The 27,419-nt window shown below is 46.9% G+C and overlaps 1 protein-coding gene across 3 annotated transcripts in view; it reads left to right on the top strand.

Annotated features, from left to right (window-relative positions):
- The window catches only part of sae1 (SUMO1 activating enzyme subunit 1), a 70,113-nt gene extending 47,865 nt beyond the window's left edge, over positions 1 to 22,248 (top strand). Inside the window, exons 7-10 of one of the 3 annotated variants that reach the window (XR_004410356.1) lie at positions 19,412 to 19,556; positions 20,319 to 20,388; positions 21,267 to 22,032; positions 22,067 to 22,248. Coding sequence is in view for 2 of the 3 variants with exons in the window: in XM_033014586.1 (XP_032870477.1) it covers positions 19,412 to 19,556; positions 20,319 to 20,388; positions 21,267 to 21,359 (308 nt within the window). In the remaining variant the exon portion in view is untranslated. Of the gene's footprint in view, positions 1 to 19,411; positions 19,557 to 20,318; positions 20,389 to 21,266 lie in introns of all 3 variants that reach the window. The other 2 variants (XM_033014586.1, XM_033014588.1) reach the window with 2 other exon arrangements.
- Positions 22,249 to 27,419: the final 5,171 nt, after the last annotated feature.

The raw sequence follows: 27,419 nt of genomic DNA on the forward strand, positions 1-27,419 counted from the left end.
ACTCGTTAATTAGGAAGACCAATCCTGAGTCTGAAGAAGGGCGGTAGGGTGGTGCAGCGGTAGAGCTGACGAATTGTAATGTTTATGTTGGCCTAAAATAGGACACCTTGATAGTGTCCTCTGTGATGTTCAAAGGAAAGACTCTGAACTCTTGAAGTCGCCTTTCTTACAGTTTGGCTTTCTTCCCAACCAATTGTTCAAGAGCTTTTGATTGCAACATGCGCCTTAATTTAGTTCAACAAAGAAACTGACAAGTTACTAAAGTACAGCGCCATACATCTGGGGTTCGATCCTGCCTACGGGTGCTGTCTGTGTGGAGTTTGAACATTCTCCCCGTGACCTGTGTGGGTTTTCTCCAAGATCCTCGAGCCTCAGAATAAAAGGACGTTCCTTTAGAAAGGAGATGAGGGGGACTTTCTTTAGTCAGGATCTGTTGAATCTGTGGAATTCCTTGCCACAGAACACTGTGGAGGCCAACTCAGTGGATATTTTTAAGGCAGAGATAGATAGATTCTTGATTAGTTCGGGTGTCGGGGGTTATGGGGAGAAGGCAGGAGAATGGGGTTGGGAAGGAGGGATAGATCAGCCGTGATTGAATGGCGGAGTAGACTTGATGGGCTGAATGGCCTAATTCTGCCCCAATGACTTATGAGTAAGAAGGAACTGCAGATGCTGGTTTAAACCGAACATAGACACAAAAAGGTGGAGTAACTCAGCGGGACAGGCAGCATCACTGGAGAGAAGGAAAGGGTGAAGTTAAGAAGGGTCTCGACCCGAAACATCACCCCTTCCTTCCCTCCAGAGATTCTGCCTGAGTTACTCCAGCTTTTTGTGTCTATCCTATGACTTATGACATTGTCAACTTATGTCTCGAGTTATAGACTCTGAATTGTTATCAGATTCAATCAGGACAAAAAGAGCGAAGGAATAGATGATGTTTTGGGTCCAGACCCTTCTTCAGACTGATGTGGGGATAGGGAGGAGCGGGATGAAGAAAATGAAGAGGCGGAGACAGTAGGCTGTGGGAGAGCTGGGAAGGGGAGGGGAAGGGGGGAGAAAGCAAGGCTTTCTCCCCCCTTCCCCTCCCCTTCCCAGCTCTCCCACAGCTCACTGTCCCCACATCTTCCTTTCTTCTTCCTGCCCACCCCACATCAGTCTGAAGAAGGGTCTGGACCCGAAACATCATCTATTCCTTCGCTCCATAGATGCTGCCTCACCCGCTGAGTCTCTCCAGCATTTTTGTCTACCTTCGATTTTTCCAGCATCTGCAGTTTCTTCTTAAACAAATCAAGACAAAAGATCATTTTTAAAAAAATGCCATATCTTGTATTAAATTCTCTCACTTCTGGACATATGAACTAATTTCTCTGGGTCAGACTCCAGAGCAATGTAGACTATTCAATAGACTCGGCTTGTACTCGCTGGAATTTAGAAGATTGAGGGGGGATCTTATAGAAACGTACAAAATTCTTAAGTGGATGGACAGGCTAGATGCAAGAAGATTGTTCCCGATGTTGGGGAAGTCCAGAACAAGGGGTCACACAGTTTAAGGATAAGGGGTAAGTCTTTTAGGACCGAGATGAGAATTTTCTTTTTTCACACAGAGAGTGGTGAATCTGTGGAATTCTCTGCCACAGAAAGTCGTTGAGGCCACAGTTCATTGGCTATATTTAAGAGGGAGTTAGATGTTGCCCTTGTGGCTAAAGGGATCAGGGGGTATGGAGAGAAGGCAGGTACAGGATACTGAGTTGGATGATCAGCCATGATCATATTGAATGGCGGTGCAGGCTCGAAGGGCCGAATGGCCTACTCCTGCACCTATTTTCTATGTTTCTATGTTACGTTCGTGACGGTGGCTTCTTCCCATTGCTGTTTGCTGGTGAGAATGCTGAGACGTGCATGATGCCTGGCTGTAACGGGTGGATTCAGCTGTGGTTTTTTTGGTTTCTATGTTGCCCCAAACACGCAATCGGAAAATTTCACTTTAGCCAACATCCTTTAATGTGTGTTATGTGTTTGTCGTGTGAGCAACTTCATTCATCACCTCAGCTAGCTCCCCTCCACAACTGCAGCTCATCTACACTAGAAACCTCGAGAAGTAGCTTGGACCTGGAGAAAGACACTGAAAATATATGAACATCTCATGTTCCCACTGTCAAAAATCCTACCTAGTCAAGTCAAGTCAAGTCACTTTTATTTCTATAGCACATTTAAAAAACAACTCTCGTTGGCCAAAGTGCTTTACATTGGTATAAGAATAGTATAACAAACAACATTGGTTCATAGATTAAATACAAACATCACTACATACAAAAGGTACACAAAATTGCTGGGGAAACTCAGCGGGTGCAGCAGCATCTATGGAGCGAAGGAAATAGGCGACGTTTCGTGCCGAAACCCTTCTTCAGACTCATCACTACATACATACATATAGCCCTCGCTCAGAGGACGTCAGGAAAGGCTTGGGAGTAGAGATGAGTTTTTAGTCTCGACTTAAAGGAGTCGATGGCAGGGGGCAGTTCTGATGGGAAGAGGGATGCTGTTCACAGTCTAGGACCAGTCTACCTCATCAGGGACCCCCAGCCTTTTTCTGATCAGACTTTACTGTCCCTACCTTGCTCTGAAAGCTGTTCCCTTATCCTGTATCTGTACACTGTAAAGGGCCTGTCCCACCTGCGTGATTGTTTCGGCGACTAGCCGGCACCCGCCATAGTCGAAGCAGGTGGCTGAAAATTTTCAACGTTGAAAATCCAGTGGCGACCAGAAAAAGGTACGACTCTTTGGGCGACTATTCACGACCATACAGGCGTCAGACGCCTGTATGGTCGTGAGTAGTCGTCCAAAGAGTCGTACCCTTTTTCTGGTCGCCACTTGATTTTCAACACGCTGAGAATTTTCGGCGACCTGCTGCGACTATGACGGGTGCCGGCAAGATGCCGAAAAAGTTGCGTAAGTGGGACAGGCCCTTTACACAACACTCGTGAATGTGTCCTCGCCAACGTCTTATATAACTGCAGCATAACCTTTCAGTTCAGTGTGATTTATTGTCACGTGTACCGAGGTAATAATGGATGGGATTTATATAGCGCCTTTCTAATACTCAAGGCGCTTTACATCGCATTATTCATTCACTCCTCAGTCACACTCGGTGGTGGTAAGCTACTTCTGTAGCCACAGCTGCCCTGGGGCAGACTGACGGAAGCGTGGCTGCCAATCTGCGCCTACGGCCCCTCCGACCACCACAAATCACTCACACACATTCACACACAGGCAAAGGTGGGTGAAGTGTCTTGCCCAAGGACACAACGACAGTATGCACTCCAAGCGGGATTCGAACCGGCTACCTTCCGGTTGCCAGCCGAACACTTAGCCCATTGTGCCATCTGTTGTCCCGACAGAGGTACAGTGAAAGGCTTTTGTTGCGTGCTAACCAGTCGGCAGAAAGACAATACATGAGTACAATCGAGCCATTCACATTGTATAGATACATGATAAGGGAATAACCTTTGGTGTACGGTAAAGCCAGTGAAGTCCAATCTAGGATAGTCTGAGGGTCACCAATGAGATAGATAGAAGTTCTGCACTGCTCTCTGGTTGTGGTAGGATGTGGTAGATTCAGTTAATAATAATAATGGATGGGATTTATATAGCGCCTTTCTAATACTCAAGGCGCTTTACATCGCATTATTCATTCACTCCTCAGTCACACTCGGTGGTGGTAAGCTACTTCTGTAGCCACAGCTGCCCTGGGGCAGACTGACAGAAGCGTGGCTGCCAATCTGCGCCTACGGCCCCTCCGACCACCACCAATCACTCACACACATTCACACACATTCACACACAGGCAAAGGTGGGTGAAGTGTCTTGCCCAAGGACACAACGACAGTATGCACTCCAAGCGGGATTCGAACCGGCTACCTTCCGGTTGCCAGCCGAACACTTAGCCCATTGTGCCATCTGTCGTCCCGATAACAGGAATGGGGTACTGATTGGGGATGGTCACCATTGAATGGCGGTGCTGACTCGAAGGACCAAATGGCCCACTCCTGCACCTATTGTCTATTGTCTATAACAGCTGGGAAGAAACTGTCCCTGAATTTGGAGGTGTGCGTTTTCACACTTCTATACCTTTCGCCCGATGGGAGCATCTTCTATACTCAATACTCAGACTGATGAAGGCCAATGTGCTGACAGCTAAGATGCTTTCCGTTGTATTTCTGCTCAGATTTCCAGCACCTTCAGTGTTTTCCCTTTATGACTGATGTTGCATAAGAAGCTACAACTGAACAGCGTGGTCTTGTTTTGCCATGGCAGACAGAGAGTGCAGCTACAAAATAATGAACAATGGAGTAATTTTACATCCCCAAACCAGCTTTTCATCGTTCTTAATGATTTATTTACAATTTAAATAAGTTGCAAATGTGATTGTGCTTGTCATTGGCATGTGATTCAACTGCACAGAGAGTTTTGTTAAAAGAAAATGACAATGGACAATTGCCACCAATCCTCCCACAAAGAGTAAATGTTTCCATTTGCATTTGGACTCCTTACAAAAGACTACTGCCTTATAATTCTTCTGCTGTTCCTTGTCTCATTTAGTTTAGCAATACAGCGTGGAAACGGGCCCTTCAGCCCGCCGAGTCCACACCGACCAGCGATCCCCGCACATTAACACAACCCTACACACACTAGGGACAGGTTACACTTATACCAAGTCAAACCCAAGCCAATTAACCTACAAACCTGTACGTCTTTGGAGTGTGGGAGGAAACCGAAGGTCTCGGAGAAAACCCACGTGGTCACGGGGAGAACGTACAAACTCCGTACAGACAGCGCCCGTAGTCGGGATCGAACCCGGGTCTCTGGCACTGTAAACACTGTAAGGCAGCAACTATACCGTTGCGCCACCGTGCAGGGTTCAGGTTTAGTATTGTCACGTGTTCCGAGGTACAGTGTGAACCTTTGTTTTGCCTTCTGTCCAAACAGCTCAGAAAATACTATGCTCTAGTACAATCGAGTCAAACTCAAGTACAATAGGTGGAGTGAAGGGGATGTCACAGAGTGTATAGGGACGACAGATGGCACAATGGGCTAAGTGTTCGGCTGGCAACCGGAAGGTAGCCGGTTCGAATCCCGCTTGGAGTGCATACTGTCGTTGTGTCCTTGGGCAAGACACTTCACCCACCTTTGCCTGTGTGTGAATGTGTATGAGTGATTGGTGGTGGTCGGAGTGGCCGTAGGCGCAGATTGGCAGCCACGCTTCCATCAGTCTGCCCCAGGGCAGCTGTGGCTACAGAAGTAGCTTACCACCACCGAGTGTGACTGAGGAGTGAATGAATAATGCGATGTAAAGCGCCTTGAGTATTAGAAAGGCGCTATATAAATCCCATCCATTATTATTATTATTATAGAATATAGTTCTCAGCATTATAGCGTATCAGTTCCATTGACCAAGTCCAATGTCTACATTGGGGTAGAGGTGAATTGGTCAGGAACCAAGATCATGGAAGAACCGTCAGAAGCCTGATAAGCCGCCAACCTCCCGATTCAGGGACAGTTTCCTAGCTGGTATCAAGCAACTGAGCCATCCTACCACCAATTACAGAGCGGTCCTGACCTAACCATCTATCTCAGGGGTGTCAAACTCATTTTCGTCCACGGGGCGAAATGTGGCTTCATGCGTGCCGGGTCACGGCACGAACGCAGTCCAACCCGGCATCTGTCCGCGGACAGCTGCAGCCCACTCTGGCTTCGGGGAAATCATCCCGCGGGCCGGATGGGACCCCTTCGCGGGCCACGAGTCTGACACCCCTGATCTACCTCATCAGACTATCTTCAATCGGACTTTACCCTGCACCAAACGCTATTCCCTTTATTCAGTACCTCCAGCACCTTGTCTGTGTTATTTTCGGATGTAAACATTCGATGGGCATTAATTACTGTGAAAATGCAAGCGAAGGATTTTACAGTGAGAATTTAGAAGATGCTCGCTCAGGGAGTTTTTCCAAGTGAACAGTGCCAATGTTTATGTAGGACAGTGGATAAACAAATGATGAGCAATGGGACGGGAACAGCGTGGGGTATAATCACCTATGTACACCAGTTCAACTGAAAAAGCATGTTTCTGTGCTATGGACCTTGAATTTAACACACCATGTTGCATTTTTTTAATTATCTTTAGTCTTGCTTTAATATGTGAACAATTCAGAGTCAATAACTGGAGACATAAGTTGACAAACTCAAAAGGGAAGAATTAGGCCATTCAGCCCATCAAGTCTACCCCGCCACTCAATCTATCTTTCCCACTCAGCCCCCATTCTCCTGCCTTCTCCCCATAACCTTTGACACCCTTACTAATCAAGAATCTGTAAATCTCTACTTTAAAAATGCCCAATGACTTATCCTCCACAGCCGTCTTGTGGCAATGAATTCCACAGATTCACCACCCTCTGACTGTTTGGTCCAAAGAGGCTCATGTTGTGGCATCATTATGCTGCCATTTGTCTTCTTAAGTCACGTTACAACCCTGTAAAGCGGGCATTATGATCGGTGTCCCAAATCTTTCTTGTGGGCATTTTTAATGCTGTCAAGAATGAATCGAGTGCTTCATTGTCATCTATATCTACAGTATAACCGGCCAGTTGACGCAACAATACATATATAACATGATAATAATAATAATCGATGGATCAATTTAAGCAGAGACTGAAGACGTTGGTATCTTGAGAGCAAAGCACAGGGTGCTGGAGGAACTCAGTGGGTCAGGCAGCATCTATACGGAATATATAGGTGATGTTTCAGGTCAGGACCCTTCAGACTGATGGATTTGGAGGGAGGAAGCTGGAAAAGAGTCGGGGCCAGATCAGACCCTAGCAAGTGGGGTCTCGACCCGAAACGTCACCTATTCCTTTTCTCCAGTGATGCTGCCTGGCCCGCTGAGTTACTCCAACATTTTGGGTCTATCCTGGGCAAGTGATGGGTGGAAGATAGACGCAAAATGCTGGAGTAACTCAGCGAGACAGGCAGCATCTCTGGAGAGAAGGAATGGGTGACGTTTAGGGTCGAGACCCTTCTTCCAACTTTTTCCAACATTTTGTGTCTATGTTCCCGATGTTGGGGGAGTCCAGAACTAGGGGTCACAGTTTAAGAATAAGGGGTAGACCATTTAGGACTGAGATGGGGAGAAACCTTTTCACCCAGAGAGTTGTGAATCTGTGGAATTCTCTGCCGCAGAAGGCAGTGGAGACAAATTCACTGGATGTTTTCAAGAGAGAATTAGATCTAGCTCTTAGGACTAACGGAATCAAGGGATATGGGGGGGAAAGCAGAAACGGGGTACTGATTTTGGATAATCAGCCATGATCATATTGAATGGCGGTGCTGGCTTGAAGGGCCGAATGGCCTACTCTTGCACCTATATTCTATGTTTCTCCCTCCGGTATAAACCAGCTTCTGCAGTTCCTTCCTACACGAGTGATAGGTGGATACAGATGAGAGGGGTTCTTTTGACAGGCGGGTGCAGTAAGTGATAAAGGCTAATTAAGGAGTAACTAGCTGGTGCTGACAGACCAAAGCTCTGATCTTTATTGAAGCTACACTCAGCATTGTGGAACCTGGAATACAATAAGGAGTCACGCTAATTGGAATCTAAGCTGACAACCCAAAGATTACATTCATCTTTCTCAGATCCTCAGGGACCTGTGTATTTTTAAGAGTTTCCCTTTTTTCACTCAACAGTTCCCAATAATAAGAGATGCTGCCTGTCCCGCTGAGTTGAGACATTTTTTGCCTATCTTTGGTTAAAACCAGCATCTGCAGTTCCTTCATACTCAATAATTCATAAACATTGGACCCAGGGTTTCAGTGGCAGAAGATAGAATTATGAAACTCTTTCTCAGTAGTGATTGATGTTAGAGTCATCGAGTGATACAGCGTGGAAATAGTGAGGCCCTTCGGCCCAACTTGCCCACACTGGCCAACATGTTCCAGCTACACTAGTCCCACCTGCCCGCGTTTGGCCCATATCCCTCCAAGCCCATCCTATCCATGTACCTGTCCAACTGTTTCTTAAAGGTTGGGATAGTCCCTGCCTCAACTACCTCCTTCGGAAGCTTGTTCCAAACACACACCACCCTTTGTGTGAAAAAGTTACCCCTCAAATTAGTATTAAACTTTTTCCGCTTCACCTGATGATGTCCTCTGGTCCTCGATTCACCTACTCTGGACAAGAGACTGTGCATCCACCCGATCTATTCCTCTCATGATTATATACATCTCTATAAGATCACCCCTCATCCTCCTGCGCTCCAAGGAATAGAGTCCCAGCATTCTCAACCTCTCCCTGTAGCTCAGACCCTCGAGTCGTGCCGATGTTAGGTCTGTATTTAATTTTAAATCTGAGATTGCTAAGATTCTTGTTGTTATGGGGTAAAGGGTCTTGAAACTGGGTCAAGATCAGCACTGGTCTCAGTGAATGGCAGGAAATGGTCAAAGGACTAAATGATTTCCTCTTTCAAACTCTGCGATCCAAACCTCCACAATACAAAACAGTAGTTTGCAGGGAGTGGCCTTGAACCGTGATTCAATGAAAAGGAAACTGTGATAACTACTAAATATTTATTCAACCTTGGGCAGCAGAATTGTTTGCTTAGGTATGACCCAATACTGTGTGATACTTGCCTTTCTCAGCTTGTTTTTATTCAACTTTATATCACAAGCCATTTCCTTTTTAAGATAGTTTAGAGATACAGCGCCGAAACAGGCCCTTCGGCCCAATGAGCCTGTACTGACCAGCGATCCCCGCACATCGACACCCTCCTACACACATAATTTACAATTTTACTGAAGCCAATTAACCTACAAACCTGTTTAAGAAGGAACTGCAGATGCTGGTAAATCGAAGGTAGACACAAAATGCTGGAGTAACTCAGCAGGTGAGGCAGCATCTATGGAGAGAAGGAATTGGCAATGATGGAATTGCTGCCTCACCAGCTGAGTTACTCCAGCATTTTGTGTCAACCTACAAACCTGCACGTCTTTGGAGTGTGGGAGCACACGGGCAAAACCCACCCAGGTCACAGGGAGAACGTACAAACCCTACAGACAGCACCCGTAGTCGGGATCGAACCTGGGTCTCTGAAGCAGTGAGGCAGCAATTCCATCACCGTGCTGCCCTGATTTCTGCCAGGAAGTGTGTACCAGCAAACATAAGGACCCACGTAGAACACAAAGCACTCAAGTAACTCAGCGGGTCAGGCAGCGCCTCTGGAGGACATGGATGGGTGACGTTTCAGATCGGGACCCTTCTTCAGACATGCGTATATACCGCCATCCATTCTCATTGGGAAGTGAGAAGCCTCAAAAATGTATTGTATTTGGAAGAACATTTTTAAATCACTTGTAGTTTTAAAATTAAGTTCAATACCAACCAGAAGAGTTTAATGTCTAGGAAAGAACTGCAGATGCTAGTTTATATCAAAGATAAACACAAAAGTAAGTTACTCCTTACTTTTATTTATCAGAAGACTTTAGTCCTGGGGTCGGGCAACCTATAGCCCACGTGCCGGATCCGGCTCGTAACCCAAAATCATCCGGCCCATTTCTGAGGACTTCCATCATCTAGAATCCGAGAACAAGCGCAGGCAGACAGAGAGGGGTGAGGGTGGTTTCAATACCAGTGTCTCAAACTAACTGCTATGTTCAGTAGACATAATATTGCTTAAATATATAAATATGTAAATGTATAGTTAGTATGTACTACTAGTACCTCCATTTAGTAACTATGGCGATAGATGTGGCCCGCCACCCACTCACAGACATGGGTCCTGGCCCCTATGCAGAACAAGGTTGCCCATCCCCTGCTTTTGTCCTTGCTGTTGTATTAATTTTGAATATAAGTGCCTCAGAAATAATTAGATGGTGACCTTATCGAGCTGATATTTAATATGTGATGTTTCACTCGGCTTGTACTCGCTAGAATTTAGAAGATTGAGGGGGGATCTTATAGAAACTTACAAAATTCTTAAGGGGTTGGACAGGCTAGATGCAGGAAGATTGTTCCCGATGTTGGGGAAGTCCAGAACAAGGGGTCACACAGTTTAAGGATAAGAGGGAAGTCTTTTAGGACCGAGATGAGAAAATCATTTTTTACACAGAGAGTGGTGAATCTGTGGAATTCTCTGCCACAGAAGGTAGTTGAGGCCACAGTTCATTGGCTGGATTTAAGAGGGAGTTAGATGTGGCCCTTGTGGCTAAAGGGATCAGGGGGTATGGAGAGAAGGCAGGTATGGAATATTGATTTGGATGATCAGCCATCATCATATTGAATGGTGGTGCAGGCTCGAAGGGCCGAATGGCCTACTCTACGCACCTATTTTCTATGTTTCTATAAACATGCCTCAAAAATATATTTCTGTTTTTGAGCATATTTCCATTCAATGGTATTTATTAATCCAATAATGATTTTGTAAAGTAATAATATATAACTTTGGCAGCGGGCCAGTTTGCCTGCAGCTGATGGGGCTGAAATGCGATGTGCCTGTCGTGAAGTATATTTTACAGACCCAGTACTGTGCTGTTTTTGTTTACGAGGATTAAAATTATTTTATTTTTTTTAAAACACCAATCTTTTCAGCCTCCCGCATCACGTGAACTCCGGCGGACACTAAAGGTCAATGTTTGCAAAACCGTCATAGCTCAGACAGCTTAGAGCATCTTAATCTGTAGAATAAACTGACACAGAACGAATATAGCTGGAAAACATTGCAAAATAGTTTTCCATTCCCAGAAGCCCTCTGGTTGCTGGCTCAGCGATCACAGGCCAAATCACTGCATCAAACACTATCAGTTGTCTCATAACCAGTAGCGGACTGGGTCTAAAAATATTGGTTGCCGGGAGACAAAGGGGCCCACTTGATATAGGGGGCCCACTTCATCAGGGGCCCACTTGATATAGGGGGCCCACTTGATATAGGGGCCCACTTGATATAGGGGGCCCACTTCATCAGGGGCCCACTTGATATAGGGGGCCCACTTGATATAGGCGGCCCACTTCATCAGGGGCCCACTTGATATAGGGGGCCCACTTGATATAGGGGGCCCACTTGATATAGGGGCCCCACTTCATCAGGGGCCCACTTGATATAGGGGGCCCACTTGATATAGGGGGCCCACTTGATATAGGGGGCCCACTTCATCAGGGGCCCACTTGCCATCGGGCAAGCTGACACCCTGGCCAGTCCGCCACTGCTCATAACGTACGTTACAGATGTTTTGCAAAAATATCCGACTGTTCCTTCTCATATATCCTCAAAAACCACCGCGCTGTACCTATTTACCTCCATTTGGCCCATGTCACTTGAGCTCAAGACTTCTGAAGAAGGGTCCCGACCCGAAATGTCACCTATTTAGTTTACGCCACCCATTCCTTCTCTGCAGAGATGCTTGCGGCCTGTCCCGCTGAGTTACTCCAGCATTTCGTGTCTATCTTTAACCTACATACCTCTGCGTCTTTGGTGTGTGGGAGGAAAACGAAGATCTCAGAGAAAACCCACGCGATCGCGGGGAGATCGTACAAACTCCAAACAGTAAAAGCAGCCATAGTCGGGATCGAACCCGGGTCTCCGATGCTGCAAGCGCTGTAAGGCAGCAACTCTACCGCTGCGCCACCGTGCCGCCCAATTCCGTTTCTCCAGAGACGCTGCCTGACCCGCTGAGTTACTCCAGCATTTTGTGTCAATCCTGGTATTTCATAAAGGTGCATTAGTTCACTGAAAGCACCATGACCCCGTCACCAATACTAGCTAGATAGACAACCACAACGCTCGTATGTTATTGAGACAGCTAGCCCATGGTGAGTTATTCACTACAGTCGACGTGGTGGTCAGTTATGGGTTTGTTTGGATGTTCAGATTTAACTTACTTCAGACCTATTAAAAGTGAAAACATGATCATCTTCTCTCTAACCCAAATTTACCCGACTATTTTTTAAATATTAGATTTAGCTCCACAGTAATAAAGTAATACTTTTCCCTATGATCTCGGGCAGCATGGTAGCGCAGTGGCAGAGTTGCTGCCTTACAGGGCTTACAGCGTCAGAGACCCAGGTTCGATCCTGACTACAGGTGCTGTGTGTACAGAGTTTGTACATTCTCCCTGTGACCTGCGTGGGTTTTCTCAGAGAACCTCGGTCTCTTCCCACACTCCTGGACGTACAGGTTTGTAAGTTAATTGACTTGATATAAATGTAAAAATTGTCCCGAGTGTAGGATAGTGTTTTTATTTAGTGAATGCAAAGTCCTTTAGCCAAGCAGTTGCCTCTTGATCTGCTGTATGAAGGGTGACAAGTCCTCCTTTGAGTCTTTGTTGAGGGCATGCTTCAATGATGTGTTGCATTGTTTGCTGCTCTCCACAAGCACACCGTAGGGTTGGACTGCTGCCCCATTTGTGAAGGCTGGCCAAGCAGGGGCCATGTCCAGTCCTGAATCTATTCAGCGTTGTCCACTGCTTCCTTGGGAGATTGGTGCCAGGGACCAGTAGGGTGGGGTCTGACACCAGATGTTTATTTGGGACGTCCTTGGACTCCCATTCCTTTTTCCAAGCTGATTGGATGGTGAAATCAGCTGGTGGTGGGTTCTTCCAAATTGGTGGTCTAGATGGAAGTCGAGCAGTGGGTGGGTTGAAGATGTCCATGTGAATTGGCAGGTGAGGGGAGTGTTTGGTCTTTTGGTGCATCCTTGGAGTGAGGACTACTCGCCGGATGTGTGGAGGGGCTATGTTGGATAGGACAGGGAGCCAGGGGAGTGGTGTTGAGCGGATTGTTCCTGTGATGATCCTCATTGTTGAGTTCAATTGGGTGTCCACATGGTGTGTGTGGGATGACCTGGACCAAACAGGGGCACAATATTCGGCTGAAGAAAATGCAAGGGCTAGTGCTGAAATGCGCAGTGTGAGGGCTGCTGCCCCCCCACTTTGAGCCAGCAAGCTTACTGAGGAGATTGTTTCTGGACTTCACCTTAGCTGCTGTGTTAGGATAGTGTTAATATGCGGGGATCGCTGGTCGATGCAGACTCGGTGTCCAAAGGGCCTGTTTCCGCGCCTTATCTCTAAACTAAAAATATCTCATTGAATACTGACTCATTTACTATTTGCTCTGAGAAAGGAGGATATAGTTCCCTCGAAACTCCCAAGGTTACAGTCCAATTCATCAAGGCAAGTTCTTTTGTTCAGCTTATTTACATTCGTGTGCCCACTAAGATGTGTATTAAACATTTTCAATTCAGAAAGTGTTTTATTTAAACCTTTGTTGACTGCTTCTACCAAAGTGATCTTTTAAAATGTGTAAGAAGGAACTGCAGATGCTGGCACACACCGAAGATGGACACAGAATTCTGGAGTAACTCAGCTGGACAGGCAGCATCTCTGGAGAGAAGGAACGGGTGACGTTTCAGGTCGAGACCCTTCTTCAGACTGAAGGGTCTCAACCCGAAACGTCACTAATTCCATTTCTCCATAAGTGCTACCTGACCCGCTGAGTTACTCCAGCTTTTTGTGATCTTTTAAAGTGTTCTTTAAAAAGAAAAGTTCATATCACCTGTTTCTTTCGATTCCTTTTCAGGACCCTAAAGTTATTTTGCAGAAAGAAACAGCGAAACATTTGTCCCACAACTTGGGAACTCAGCAAAACACAAAGTGCTGGAAAAACTCAGCTGGTCAGGCAGCATCTGGGATGGGAAAAGGACTGGCAAACGTTTTGGGTGGGGACCTTTCTTCAAAAAGTCGGTTCACTTCCCTCCACAGATGCTGCCTGACCTACGACATCTTAGACAATAGACAATAGGTGCAGGAGCAGGCCATTCGGCCCTTCGAGCCAGCACCGCCATTCATGGCTGATCATCCACAATCAGTACCCCGTTCCTGCCTTCTCCCCATATCCCCTGACTCCGCTATTTTTAAGAGCCCTCTATAGCTCTCTCTTGAAAGCATCCAGAGAACCGGCCTCCACCACCCTCTGAGGCAGAGAATTCCACAGACTCTGTGAGAAAAAGTGTTTCCTGTCTCCGTTCTTAGCTCTCTCTTGAAAGTTCTAGCTCTCTCTTAAAGTTACACTAAAACTTAACTAAACCAAAAAATAATCTTCATATAATAATAATAATAATAATAATATATTTTATTGTCATTGTACATAAGTGCAACGAGATTTGGTATGCAGCTTCCATCCGATGTAATAACTTAAGTAACTAATAAAATTTAGATTTAGATACCCCGAGAACATGGTTTGTAAAAAGAACAGTAAAATAGTCAAAACAGTTCAAACAGACTAAAGTGCTGATGTGTCTGTGTGACGTGACCATCCGAGGGAGACAGTCCATTGGGGGGTGGGGGGCACTCAGCAGGGCTGGTTCAGAGCCGCTATAGCCGTGGGAATGAAGCTGTTCCTGAGTCTGGAGGTATCTGTAGCTAATACCCCCGAATCCAGGCAGCGTTCAGGTAAACCTTCTCTGCACCCTCTCCAAAGCCTCCACATCCTTCCTGCAATGTGGCGGGCGGAACTGCGCGCCGTACTCCAAATGCGGCCCGACCCAAAACTCGATGCCGTGACTTCCTCGCTCTTCGTGAAGAGCGGGTGATGAAATGTGGGCTGAACTAGTAGTGACCCTACTTTTTCTCACCGAATTACCAATTTTAGAAATGACGCTGCCCGCCCGGAATGGAAAATAAAACCTCGTGACAACCTGACACCAAACAAGAACAGATCCTTCTGCTCGGCGGCAGCATGAAGCACTGTACAGGAAATCAACAATGATAGTGCAGATGTGTGAAACTTTCCTAAACCCTTACTGCTGATTCAACCGATAAACGTCTTGTTTCCACGATTGAGAAGTGAGAACATTTTTTTTACAACTGAGTCACAGGAAAGTGGTGCAGAAAAGATGTAGAGATTTGCTGGGTCTTTTGAGCTGACCAGTGAGAAATGAGTAGTGTGTCGAGTGTTGCAAGACCTGCCTTATTGTTCAATGGATCAATGGCACTCTGTTGTTCAAACAAGGGGACATGACTTGAGAATTAAGGGACTGAAGTTTAGGGGTAACATGAGGGGGAACTTCTTTACGCAGAGAGTGGTAGCTGTGTGGAATGAGCTTCCAGTGAAGGTGGTGGAGGCAGGTTCGTTTTTATCATTTAAAAATAAATTGGATAGTTATATGGATGGGAAAGGAATGGAGGGTTATGGTCTGAGCGCAGGTATATGGGACTAGGGGAGACTATGTGTTCGGCACGGACTAGAGGGGTCGAGATGGCCTGTTTCCGTGCTGTAATTGTTATATGGTTATATGTTATATGGTTGTCAGATGTGCCGAGGTAAAGTGAGATTCATTTTTGTATACAGTTCAGTACAAGTATCATTATAGATAAGCACTTAGATACATCTTAGATAAGCATCGCAGATAAGAATCCCAGATTTGAAACAAATCTGAGGAAGGACATTATTGCCATGGAGGGAGTGCAGAGAAGGTTCACCAGACTGATTCCTGGGATGTCAGGACTGTCTTATGAAGAAAGACTGGATAGACTTGGTTTATACTCTCTAGAATTTAGGAGATTGAGAGGGGATCTTATAGAAACTTACAAAATTCTTAAGGGGTTGGACAGGCTAGATGCAGGAAGATTGCTCCCGATGTTGGGGAAGTCCAGGACAAGGGGTCACAGCTTAAGGATAAGGGGGAAATCCTTTAAAACCGAGATGAGAAGAACTTTTTTCACACAGAGAGTGGTGAATCTCTGGAACTCCCTGCCACAGAGGGTAGTCGAGGCCAGTTCATTGGCTATATTTAAGAGGGAGTTAGATGTGGCCCTTGTGGCTAAGGGGATCAGAGGGTATGGAGAGAAGGCAGGTACGGGATACTGAGTTGGATGATCAGCCATGATCATATTGAATGGCGGTGCAGGCTCGAAGGGCCGAATGGCCTACTCCTGCACCTAATTTCTATGTTTCTATGTTTCTATGTTAAGGGCTTGGACACGCGAGAGGCAGGAAACATGTTCCCGATGTTGGGGGAGTCCAGAACCAGGGTCCACACACAGTTTAAGAATAAGGAGTAAGCCATTTAGAACGGAGACGAGGAAACACTTTTTCTCACAGAGAGTGGTGAGTCTGTGGAATTCTCTGACTCAGAGGGCGGTGGAGGCAGGTTCTCTGGATGCTTTCAAGAGAGAGCTAGATAGGGCTCTTAAAGATAGCGGAGTCAGGGGATATGGGGAGAAGGCAGGAACGGGGTACTGATTGGGGATGATCAGCCATGATCACATTGAATGGCGGTGCTGGCTCGAAGGGCCAAATGGCCTACTCCTGCACCTATTGTCTATTGTCTATAATATGTGTATCACAATACTGCACTGAGGCAGTATACAGTGTCGACAGATTTGGCGCTATTTTCAAGCCACCGTTGTTGTTAAGAGTTCCACCGTTCCGTGAAGCTGCCTCGTCCGGTCCACTCCCTCGGCCTTTCGTATAGGGGGGCCCCATCCAGGCTGCTGCCGGGCCTCTCTGCTCTCAACCAATAAACATGGTGGTGACCATGAACAAGACACAAGAACAAGTGCTGTGGAGGAACTCGGTGGTTCGGGCAGCATCTTGGCAGGGAATGGGCAGGTCAGGACACTTCTTCAGACTGATTGAGGAGGCAATGGGGAAAAGCTGGACAAGAGAGCTAACCATGAGTATGAAGGAAAGGAACAGCAGATGCTGGTTTATGTTGTAGACGGACACAAAACGGGTGGCACGGTGGCGTAGCGGAGAGCTACTGCCTTACAGCGCCAGAGTAAAATCCGCTGCCCCACCGTGCTGCCCCTGTTGAGATACAGTGCCACAGAAGAGACCTGTCCAGTTGTTATTTGTTTGCATTTTAGTATCTGTTGGCAAGTGTGCCTGCCAGCCACCTCATGCAGTTGGTGTGCTTCATTGAAAGATTAACGATTGTGCTGTGATCAGTATTTGACATGTATTGTCCATGTAATCCTCACATGCAGAATCCTGAATAGAATTAATCTTTTTGTTATTGTAAGAGTGACCTTGCGTGCTTTCACCACTCCTCCTTCCATGGTGTAGGGGTCCTACCGACCGTATCGTTCTGCACTCTTGCTCTTACTCTCTTAGGACGGCACAGTGGCGCAGCGGTAGAGGTGCTACCCCACAGCGCTAGGGACCCTGACCACGGGTGCCATCTGTACGGAGTTTGTACGTTCTCCCCGTGCGTGATCTGCGTGGCATTCAGTTTCCACCCACACTCCAAAGACGTACAGGTTTGTAGGTTAATTGGCTTGGTATAAATGTAAATTGTCCCTAGTCTATGTGGGATAGTGTTAGCGTGCGGGGATCGGTGGTTGGCGTGGACCCGGTGCGCTGAAGTGCCTGTTTCCACGCTGTATTTCCAAACTAAATGAAAAGATGAGGAGGTACATTGAACGGCAACGTGTGTTCATTAATTTCCTGTGGAAAGGGCATTAAATGAGGACGGAATGAACCTTGCCATTTTGTACCCTGACATAGAGTGGATGTGGAGAGGATGTTTCCACCAGTGGGAGAGTCTAGGACCAGAGCTCATAGCCTCCAAATTAAAGGGAGTTCCTTCAGGAAGGGGATGAGGAGGGATTTCTTTAGTCAGAGGGTGGTGAGTCTGTGGAATTCATTGCCACAGAAGGCTGTGGAGGCCACGTCAATGGATATTTTCAATGGAGGGAGAGATAGATTCTAGATTAGTACGGGTGTCAGGAGAATGGCGTTGAGAGGGAAAGATAGATCAGCCATGATTGAATGGCGGAGTAGACTGGATGGGCCGAATGGCCTAATTCTGCTCCTATAACTTATGAACTAATGAACTTGGGTTTCTATTCAATCTTTCCCTAAACCTTAAACCTATACTGGTTCTCGATGTGCTGGTCTTTTCATTGTTACCACTGGTCCAAATCCTGCCAGTGACTTCAACACCCTTTAAATAAACAACAAAAGAAAATGCTTAAGGAATTTCAGGGTTGAGTTTGAATCATCCTCCACCGTTAATCAGATAATGCACTTCACTGTAGTTGCATTTGCATTGAGTGTGACTGCCGTTCGTTACCTGTTAGACCTGTCCCTTCACTCCAGGGCAAATGTAACACCAGTCACTTTGTACTCAAAGTGAACTCGGCTCTCCCTTGTCTCCAATGACTTTGGGTTCCACCCCCAGAGTCAAGGAGACGCAGGGAGACAAAACTACAATTGCAACTGGAGACACAGCTGCTTGGAGCGATGCCAGTGAAACTGTCCCTTATTCACGGAGTTCCTGCTCACTTATTATACTCCTCCTCTTACTTACATTATTAGCCAAGTATGTTTTGCAACATACGAGGAATTTGATTTGCCATACAGTCATACTAATAAAACGCAAAGATCCTATAGCGAGCAAGATAGCCCACTCGACGAAAAAGACGTAGTACGGTCATGGGCAGATCCATGGGTAATTTTCGGCCCCATTTCCGTAACCGGCTTCCGTCTCCGCACCAAAGATCCCGTAGCGGAGCAAAGATACTAGTGCGGAGACGGAACAAGCCGGTTACGGAAACATCCTCGTAAAAATCAAAGTTAATTGGTAAATATCTTCTCCTCAGTTTCAGAATTTTAATTTATTAACACAAACTGTTCCCCCGCAACGTTGATTACACTGCGAGTCGGGTCGGGTCCGGTTACGGAAATGGATGAAAAAAAGGCCCACGTTCCGCTCCGTTGCGTACTACACGTCAGCCCATTGCATTTAGCAGGAGTGGTCTATAGGATCTTTGATAAAAAGCAACAAACAAACAAAATACATTTTAACAAAAACATCCACCACAGTGACCCCTCCACATTCCTCACTGTGATGGAAGGCGAAAAAAAAGTTCAATCTCTTCCCTTCTTTGTCCTCCAGCAGTCGTGGCCTTTCGCCTTACGTGCACTAGCGCTATCCTACACAGTTTTACTGAGCCGGTTAACCTGCAAACCTGTACGTTGACAGAGTGTGGGATGAAACCGGAGCACCCGGAGAAAACCCACACGGTCGGAACATACAAACTACATACCGGCAGCACCCGTAGTCAGGATCGAACCCGGGTCTCTGGTGCTGTAAGGCAGCAACTCTACCACTGCGCCACCGTGCCACCCGAAGATCTTCCAAACATAAAAAACAACGAGCAAAAAAATAAAAGTGCTGGAGGAGCTCAGCACGTCAGGCAGGTTCTGATGAGACGACGTTTTGGGTCAGGTCGTTCCCCTGAAAACGTCACCTATTCCTTTTCTCCAGAGATGCTGCCCGACCCGCAGAGTTACTCCAGCTTCGGTGGGATGAAGGGCCTGTTTCCACGCTGTATCTCTAAGCAAGAACTGTGCTGTTTTCTCCGGCAGTTCTGTTGAAGTTCCGGACGGTGAAGGCCCGCGATCCGTGTCCTGACAACTACGCGGACGATTCCGAACTGCTGCTCCAAATGCGGAACGATGTGCTGGATTCCTTGGGAGTGAAGAGTGACCTGCTGACGGATGAGTTTACCAGGTAAGTCAGGTCTCGACTCACTGCGGCCGAGTGCCCTCAGTTACGATGACTAGGAGGAAGTGTTTTGTACCTGTTCCTTCCAACGTCCTTATCTGACCAGATCTCAGGTTTATTATTGTACAGATGCAGCGGGTAGAGCTACTGCCTTACAGCACCAGTGACCCAGGTTCGATCCCGACTACGGGTGCTGTCTGTACGGAGTTTGTACGTTCTCCCCGTGACCGCGTGGGTTTTCTCCGAGATCTTCGGTCTCCTCCCACACTGCAAAGACGTACAGGTTTCCAGGTTAATTGGCTTGGTGTAAATGTAAATTGTCCCTAGTGTGTGTGTGTGTGTGTGTAGGATAGTGTTAGTGTGCGGGGATCACTGGTCGATGTGGACTCGGTGGGCCATAGGGCCTGTTTCCGCACTGTATTTTTAAACTAAACTAAAGTAGACTAAATTGTCTTGTGTACCAAGGTACAGTGACAAGCTTGGTCACTGCCAAGATTCTTGGATTAGTACGGGTGTCAGGAGTTATGGGGAGAAGGCAGGAGAATGGGGTTGAGAGGGAGAGATAGATCAGCCATGATTGAGTGGCAGAGTAGACTTGATGGGCCAAATGGCCTAATTCTGCTCCTATATGTAGGATCTCATAAAGGCAAGCGGGAAGAGAAATAAAAAACAAACGTTATTTTTCATTGTTAAAGAACAACATTGAGCTGATTTGCAATGAGATGATTGTCCGTGGTTAATGTCTAAACCTTGCCTCTGGTTCCTCAGCTCCTGTTTCTCGGAGTTGGCTCCGGTCTGTGCTGTTGTGGGAGGAGTACTCAGCCAGGAGATTGTGAAGGTACGTCAGTCCCTAAACTGCTCACCAGCAAACGTTTAACCCACTGGGGCGGCATGTTGGCGCAGCGGCAGAGTTGTTGCCTTACAGCGCCTGCAGCGCCGGGGTCCCGAGTTCGGCCCCTGACTACGGGTGCTGTCTGTACGGAGTTTGTACCTTCTCCCCGTGACCGCGTGGGTTTTCTCCGAGATCTTCGGTTTCCTCCCACACTCAATAGACAATAGACAATAGATGCAGGAGTAGGCCATTCGGCCCTTCGAGCCTGCACCGCCATTCAATGTGAACACTTTGGAGTGTGGGAGGAAACCGGAGCACCCGGAGAAAACCAGGGAGTCCAGAACCAGGGGCCACAGTTTAAGAATAAGGAGTAAGCCATTTAGAACGGAGACGAGGAAACACTTTTTCTCAAGGAGAGTGGTGAGTCTGTGGAATTCTCTGCCTCAGAGGGCGGTGGAGGCTGGTTCTCTGGATGCTTTCAAGAGAGAGCTAGATAGGGCTCTTAAAGATAGCGGAGTCAGGGGATATGGGGAGAAGGCAGGAACGGGGTACTGAGTGGGGATGATCAGCCATGATGATCACATTGAATGGTGGTGCTGGCCCGAAGGGCTGAATGGTCTACTCCTGCACCTATTGTCTATTGTCTATTGTCACTCCGCGCGCTTGGCCTCCAGTGGCGCCCCATCCAATCGAACTCCCGGCTACTGCAGGTTCCCAGGCGGCCCTCCCCGCCTCCACCGTCAGGATCGACCCGCAATCGCGCCGTCCCCTCGTCTCCCCGCACCCACCCACCGTGCGCCAGGGCCGCGGGTCGTGGCGCGGGACGCAAAGCCTCCTTGCTGCTCTTCCCAGCGGGTCACGGTGACCGTGTGTGTCCTTCACAGGCCCTGTCCCAGCGAGACCCTCCACACAACAACTTCTTCTTCTTCGACGGACTCAAGAGCATTGGCATCGTGGACTGCATCGCGTCTAAATGAGGGAAGCCAGAGGAAGATCAGGTGCGGATCGTGAACCCAGGACAGGCGACCTTCACTGCCTCTAACAGGACCGCCAGCAAACAGTAACACTTAACATGCCCAAAGCAGCATTACCGTTTAAAAGAAAGTGAAATGATTTGGACATAATGGGCTTGATGACTCCGTTGTTCAGCTGTGGTGAAGTAATCTCCAAATAAATGCAGTTCCCTCCACTTGCATGCGATTACCACTTGTCATGAACTGTGGACTAAATGTGTTACTCTTTGGTCACCTTGCCAGTTATTAAATACAGGCTTTACATTCTAGCCCATTGCATCTGTCCACTGCGCAGAACCATTAGAGGGGAATAGTATGTAACATTGCCGTTCTTAAGGGCCTGTCCCACTTACGTGATTTTTTTCGGCAACTTGCCGGCACCCGTCACTGTCGCAGCAGGTGGCCGAAAATGTTCAACGTGTTGAAAATCTAACGCCGACCAGAAAAAGGTTCGACTCTTTGGTCGACTTCTCCCGACCATACAGGCGTCACGTGCCAACGTGTCGCGGGGTGACGCCTGTGTGGTCGTGAGTAGTCGCCCAAAGAGTTGTATCCTTTTCTGGTCACCGCTGGATTTTCAACACGTTGAAAATTTTCGGCCACCTGCTGCGACTATGACGGTCGCCAAAAAAATCGTGTAAGTGGGATAGGCCCTTAATGATCAACACAAGAAAAGTTTTTCCCCCAAAATGAATCTCAACTCTTCCACCTTCTCCCCATACAACAAATTGTTCCTTCGGCAGTTTTGAGTTCAGGGATAATTTTGTCAGTCTCCCAAGGTTTTGCTTGGTTTTTTTTAAGTTTTGTAATTCTGCAGGGCAGTCTTTGCTCTGTAAATAAAAGTTGACGTTTTAAAAAAATAATTTAAAACTCCATTTCTTGCCCTGACCTGTATTCATTTAAGCCTCTGTAAGGTTTTGGGTTGTGCAGAGAGTGAATCTGAGTGCTGTTCCCTGTTACCTCACTCTGCTTGATCTTCAGACAACCTCACTTATTCAACTAGAGTCCTGTGTCAATCATCGTTCAATTCAACCTGGCCAAACCCTTGGGCAGCTTACAACCCAGTGGTATGATTCCTCCTGATACCTGCGAAGGTATGATACCTACGAGGAAACACTTTTTCTCACAGAGAGTGGTGAGTCTGTGGAATTCTCTGCCTCAGAGGGCGGCGGAGGCAGGTTCTCTGGATGCTTTTCTGAGAGAGCTAGAAAGGGCTCTTAAAAATAGCGGAGTCAGGGGATATGGGGAGAAGGTAGGAACGGGGTACTGATTGGGGATGATCAGCCATGATCACATTGAATGGCGGTGCTGGCTCGAAGGGTCGAATGGCCTACTCCTGCACCTATTGTCTATTGTCTCCTCTCTCGACTCTGTCCAGAGACCCCGACAGTCCCTTTGAGGTGAGGCAGAGGTTCACTTGCACCTCCTCCAGCCTCATCTACTGTATCCGTTGTTCAAGGTGTGGACTCTTATACATCGGCGAGATCAAACGTAGACTGGTCGTTTCGCAGAACACCTTCGCTCAGTCCTCCTGGACCCACCTGATCCCTTGGTTGCGGGATACTTTAATTCCCCTTCCCATTCCCACACCGACCTTTCTGTCCTGGGCCTCCTCCATTGTCGGAGTGAGGCCCAGCGCAAATTGGAGGAACAACATATCTCACCCTTTGTTAGCTTACAACCTTGGGTATCAATATTGATTTCTCCAAGTAACCCCATTCGATCAGCCATGATTGAATAGCAGAGTAAACTCGATGGGCTGAATGGCCTAATTCTGCTCGTAGAACTAATGAATATCATTAAACAGATGATGCAATCGTGTTATCATTGATCTTTGTGGGAGCTTAAGTTGCATTTCCCCACATTAATACAATAATTGCACTTCTAAAGTAATTCACTGCTAAGAAGCACTTTGAAATGTCATGAAAGGATGGGATAGAAAAAGGAACTGCAGATGCTGGTTTAAACCGAAAAAAGACACAAAATACTGGAGTAATTCAGCGGGAAGGGCAGCGTCTCTGGAGAGAAGGAATGGGTCGAGACCCTTCGTTAGACTCTTTCGGATCGAGACCTTTCTTTAGAAAATGGGAGGTAGACAAAAATGCTGGAGAAACTCAGCGGGTGAGGCAGCATCTATGGAGCGAAGGAATAGGTGAGGAGTCATTTATTGTTTCAGAGGCTTAGAAACATAGAAACAGAAAATAGGTGCAGGAGTAGGCCATTCAGCCCTTCGAGCCTGCACAGCCATTGGATATGATCATGGCTGATCATCCAACTCAGTATCCCATCCCTGCCTTCTCTCCATACCCCCTGAACCCTTTAGCCACAAGGGTCACATCTAACTCCCTCTTAAATATAGCCAATGAACTGGCCTCAACTACCTTCTGTGGCAGAGAATTCCACAGATTCACCACTCTCTGTGTAAAAAATGATTTTCTCATCTCGGTCCTAAAAGACTTCCCTCTTATCCTTAAACTGTGACCCCTTGTTCTGGACTTCCCCAACATCGGGAACAATCTTCCTGCATCTAGCCTGTCCAACCCCTTAAGAATTTTGTAAGTGTCTATAAGATCCCCCCTCAATCTTCTAAAGTCTAGCGAGTACAAGCCGAGTATCCAGTCTTTCTTCATATGAAAGTCCTGCCATCCCAGGAATCAGTCTGGTGAACCTTCTCTGTATTCCCTCTATGGCAAGAATGACATTTCTCAGATTAGGAGACCAAAACTGTACGCAATACTCCAGGTGTGGTCTCACCAAGACCCTGTACAACTGCAGTAGAACCTCCCTGCTCTTATACTCAAATCCTTTTGCTGTGAATATTCAGCTTATTGCGGCTCTTGGTTTATTTTTATCTCAAGCTGCACTTCCTTGTAGCAATTTGTCTGGAACAGGTTTTTTTTGTTTTCGCTGGTGGTTTCTCCACACCGTGCCCTGTTTTGGTTCCAGGCTGCAAAGCGGCACGGAACCGTTGCCATGAGACGCGGCACAAACACAACGAGGCCATATCAGCTCATCGCTAGTCTTGTGGCTTGTCTCCTTGCAAAAGTAAACAGCTCTCCGAAATAAAAGTGCTCCCTCCCTGCCGTGCGTGCGTCAGTCACTGTTTACTGTGCAGCACAGCCCGGCAGACTTAACCCCTTGTTCAAGAAGGAACTGCAGATGCTGGAAAATCGAAGGAAGACAAAAATGCTCAGCGGGTGCAGCAGCATCCATGGAGCGAAGGAAATAGGCAACGTTTGGACAAAGGACTGGTCAAGCTAGATGCAGGAAAAATGTTCCCAATGTGGGGCGAGTCCAGAACCAGGAGCCACACTTAGAATAAAGGGGAGGCTCATCCCACCCCCCACACCCCACCACCCCTTCTGAGAATTAAAAATGCCCCATTGATTTTTCCGTGATGTGAAAGTGTGAATTATGCCCTCATTAGCTTTGAAAATAAAGACATCTGTTCATCTCCTCAACAGATCAATCCCCAGACAGCATCAATGGTTGAGAACCTCAAGTTGTTTGGTGCTAATATTATCACTGGATTGTATTCACTGGAGTTTAGAAAGATGAGGGGTTATCTTATAGAAACATATAAAAATTATAAAAGGACTGGACAGGCAAGATGCAGGAAAAATGTTCCCAATGTGGGGCGAGTCCAGAACCAGGGGCCACACAGACTTAGAATAAAGGGGAGGTCATTTAAGACTGAGGTGAGAAAAAACCTTTTCATCCAGAGAGTTGTGAATTTATGGAATTCCCTGCCACAGAGGGCAGTGGATGCCAAGTCACTGGATGGATTTAAGAGAGAGTTAGATAGAGCTCTAGGGGCTAGTGGAGTCAAGCAATATGGGGAGAAGGCAGGCACGGGTTATTGATAGGGGACAATCAGCCATGATCACAATGAATGGCAGTGCTGGCTCGAAGGGCCAAATGGCCTCCTCATGCACCTTTTTTCTATGTTTCGGGCCAAAACCCTTCTTCAGACTTAACCCCTTGATAGACCACAAGAAGCCCAAGTAACTCAGAGGGACAGGCAACATCCCTGGAGCAAAGGAATGGGTGATGTTTTGGTTCGAGACCCTTCTTCAGACTTAACCCCTTGCTGCCTGCCTGTGTCATTGTCAACAATGCAGTCAGCAAGAGTGTTCTATTGTTTAAGAATAAGGAGTAAGCCATTTAGAACGGAGAGGAGGAAACACTTTTTTTCACAGAGAGTTGTGAGTCTGTGGAATTCTCTGCCTCAGAGGGCGGTGGAGGCCGGTTCTCTGGATATTTTCAAGAGAGAGCTAGATAGGGCTCTTAATGATAGCGGAGTCAGGGGATATGGGGAGAAGGCAGGAACGGGGTACTGATTGTGGATGATCAGCCATGATCACGTTGAATGGCAGTGCGGGCTCGAAGGGCCGAATGGCCTACTCCTGCACCTATTGTCTATTGTCCCAGATTGAACAATGAAATTGTTACTTGTAGCAGCACAACAGAATATGTGAACATAGTACACTGTAAACAATATAATAAACAAGAAAAAAGCTCAGTGTGTTTATATATAATCGAAAATACACATACTCGCATAAATATATATATACATATATTTATATGATATCGCCACCTCCAACGTGATCCCACTACTAGCCACATCTTCCCATCTCCACCCCCTTTCTGCTTTCTGCAGAGACTATTCCCTCCGAAACTCCCTGGTCAACTCGTCCCTTCCCACCCAAACCACCCCATCCCCAGATACTTTCCCCTGCAGCCGTAGGAGATGCAACACCTGTCCCTTTACCTCCCCGCTCGACTTCATCCAAGGACCCAAAGTCTTTCCAGGTGAGGCAGAGGTTCACCTGCACCTCCTCCAATCTCATCTACTGCATCCGCTGTTCCAGGTGTCAACTTCTCTACATTGATGAGACCAAGCGCAGGCTCGGCGATCGTTTCACTGAACACCTCCGCTCTGTCCGTCTTAACTTACCTGATCTCCCGGTGGCTCAGCACTTCAACTCCCCCTCCCATTCCCACAGTGACCTTTCTGTCCTGGGCCTCCTCCATTGTCAGAGTGAGGCCCAGCGCAAATTGGAGGAACAGCACCTCATATTTCACTTGGGTAGTTTAAACCCCAGCGGTATGAACATTGACTTCTCTAACTACAGCCAGCCCTTTCTTTCCCCCTCTCTCCATCCCCTTCCCCTTCCCAGTTCTCCCACTAGTCTTACTGTCTCCGACTACATTCTATCTCTGCCCATCTTGCATGTACACATACGTACACACACAAAAAACAAACAATAATAGTGTCTTTGTAGTTCAGAGTTTATTTGAGGTTGTAGTGTTTAATAGCCAAATTTTCAGGCTCTTGTATTATCTTCCCGATGGCAGGGGTGAAATGATTCCATGATAATTAGAGCACAGAAACAGGCCATTAGAAGCTGCTGTCCAAATTACCAAGGGACTGGGGGCCTGGGTTGTTAATGAATAAAACACAAACATGTTTCTAAATGATAGGAGCAGAATTAGGCCATTCGGCCCATCAAGTCCACTCCGCCATTCTATCATGGCTGATCTATCTTTCCCTCTCAACCCCACTCTCCTGCCTTCTCCCCATTAACCCCTGACACCCGTACTAATCAAGAATCTTATCTATCTCTGCCTTAAAATATCCATTGACTTGGCCTCCACAGCCTTCTGTGGCTGTAAGCATTCCTAAAAGCATTCTGAGAAAAAATATTATTTTTATTTGCTCAATCAATCATACAGAGCTTATATTTTCTTTTCCAAATGCTGTATGTGGTTTTTAAAGCTCGTATATGGGCTATAGAACAGAGGAATTTCTTTAGTCGGGTGGTGAATCTGTGGAATTCATTGCCACAGACAGCTGTGGGGACTGTCAATTGATATTTTTAAGGCAAGGATTTTCAGACTCTCGATTAGTACGGTGTCGGGAAGCAGGAGAATGGGGTTGAGAGGGAAAGATAAAGTAGGTCAGTCATGATTGAATGGCGGGGTAGACTTGATGGGCCGAATGGTCTAATTCTGCTGCTATAA

The sequence above is a fragment of the Amblyraja radiata genome, chromosome 41 (assembly GCF_010909765.2).
Source record: "Amblyraja radiata isolate CabotCenter1 chromosome 41, sAmbRad1.1.pri, whole genome shotgun sequence".
Lineage (NCBI taxonomy): Eukaryota > Metazoa > Chordata > Chondrichthyes > Rajiformes > Rajidae > Amblyraja > Amblyraja radiata.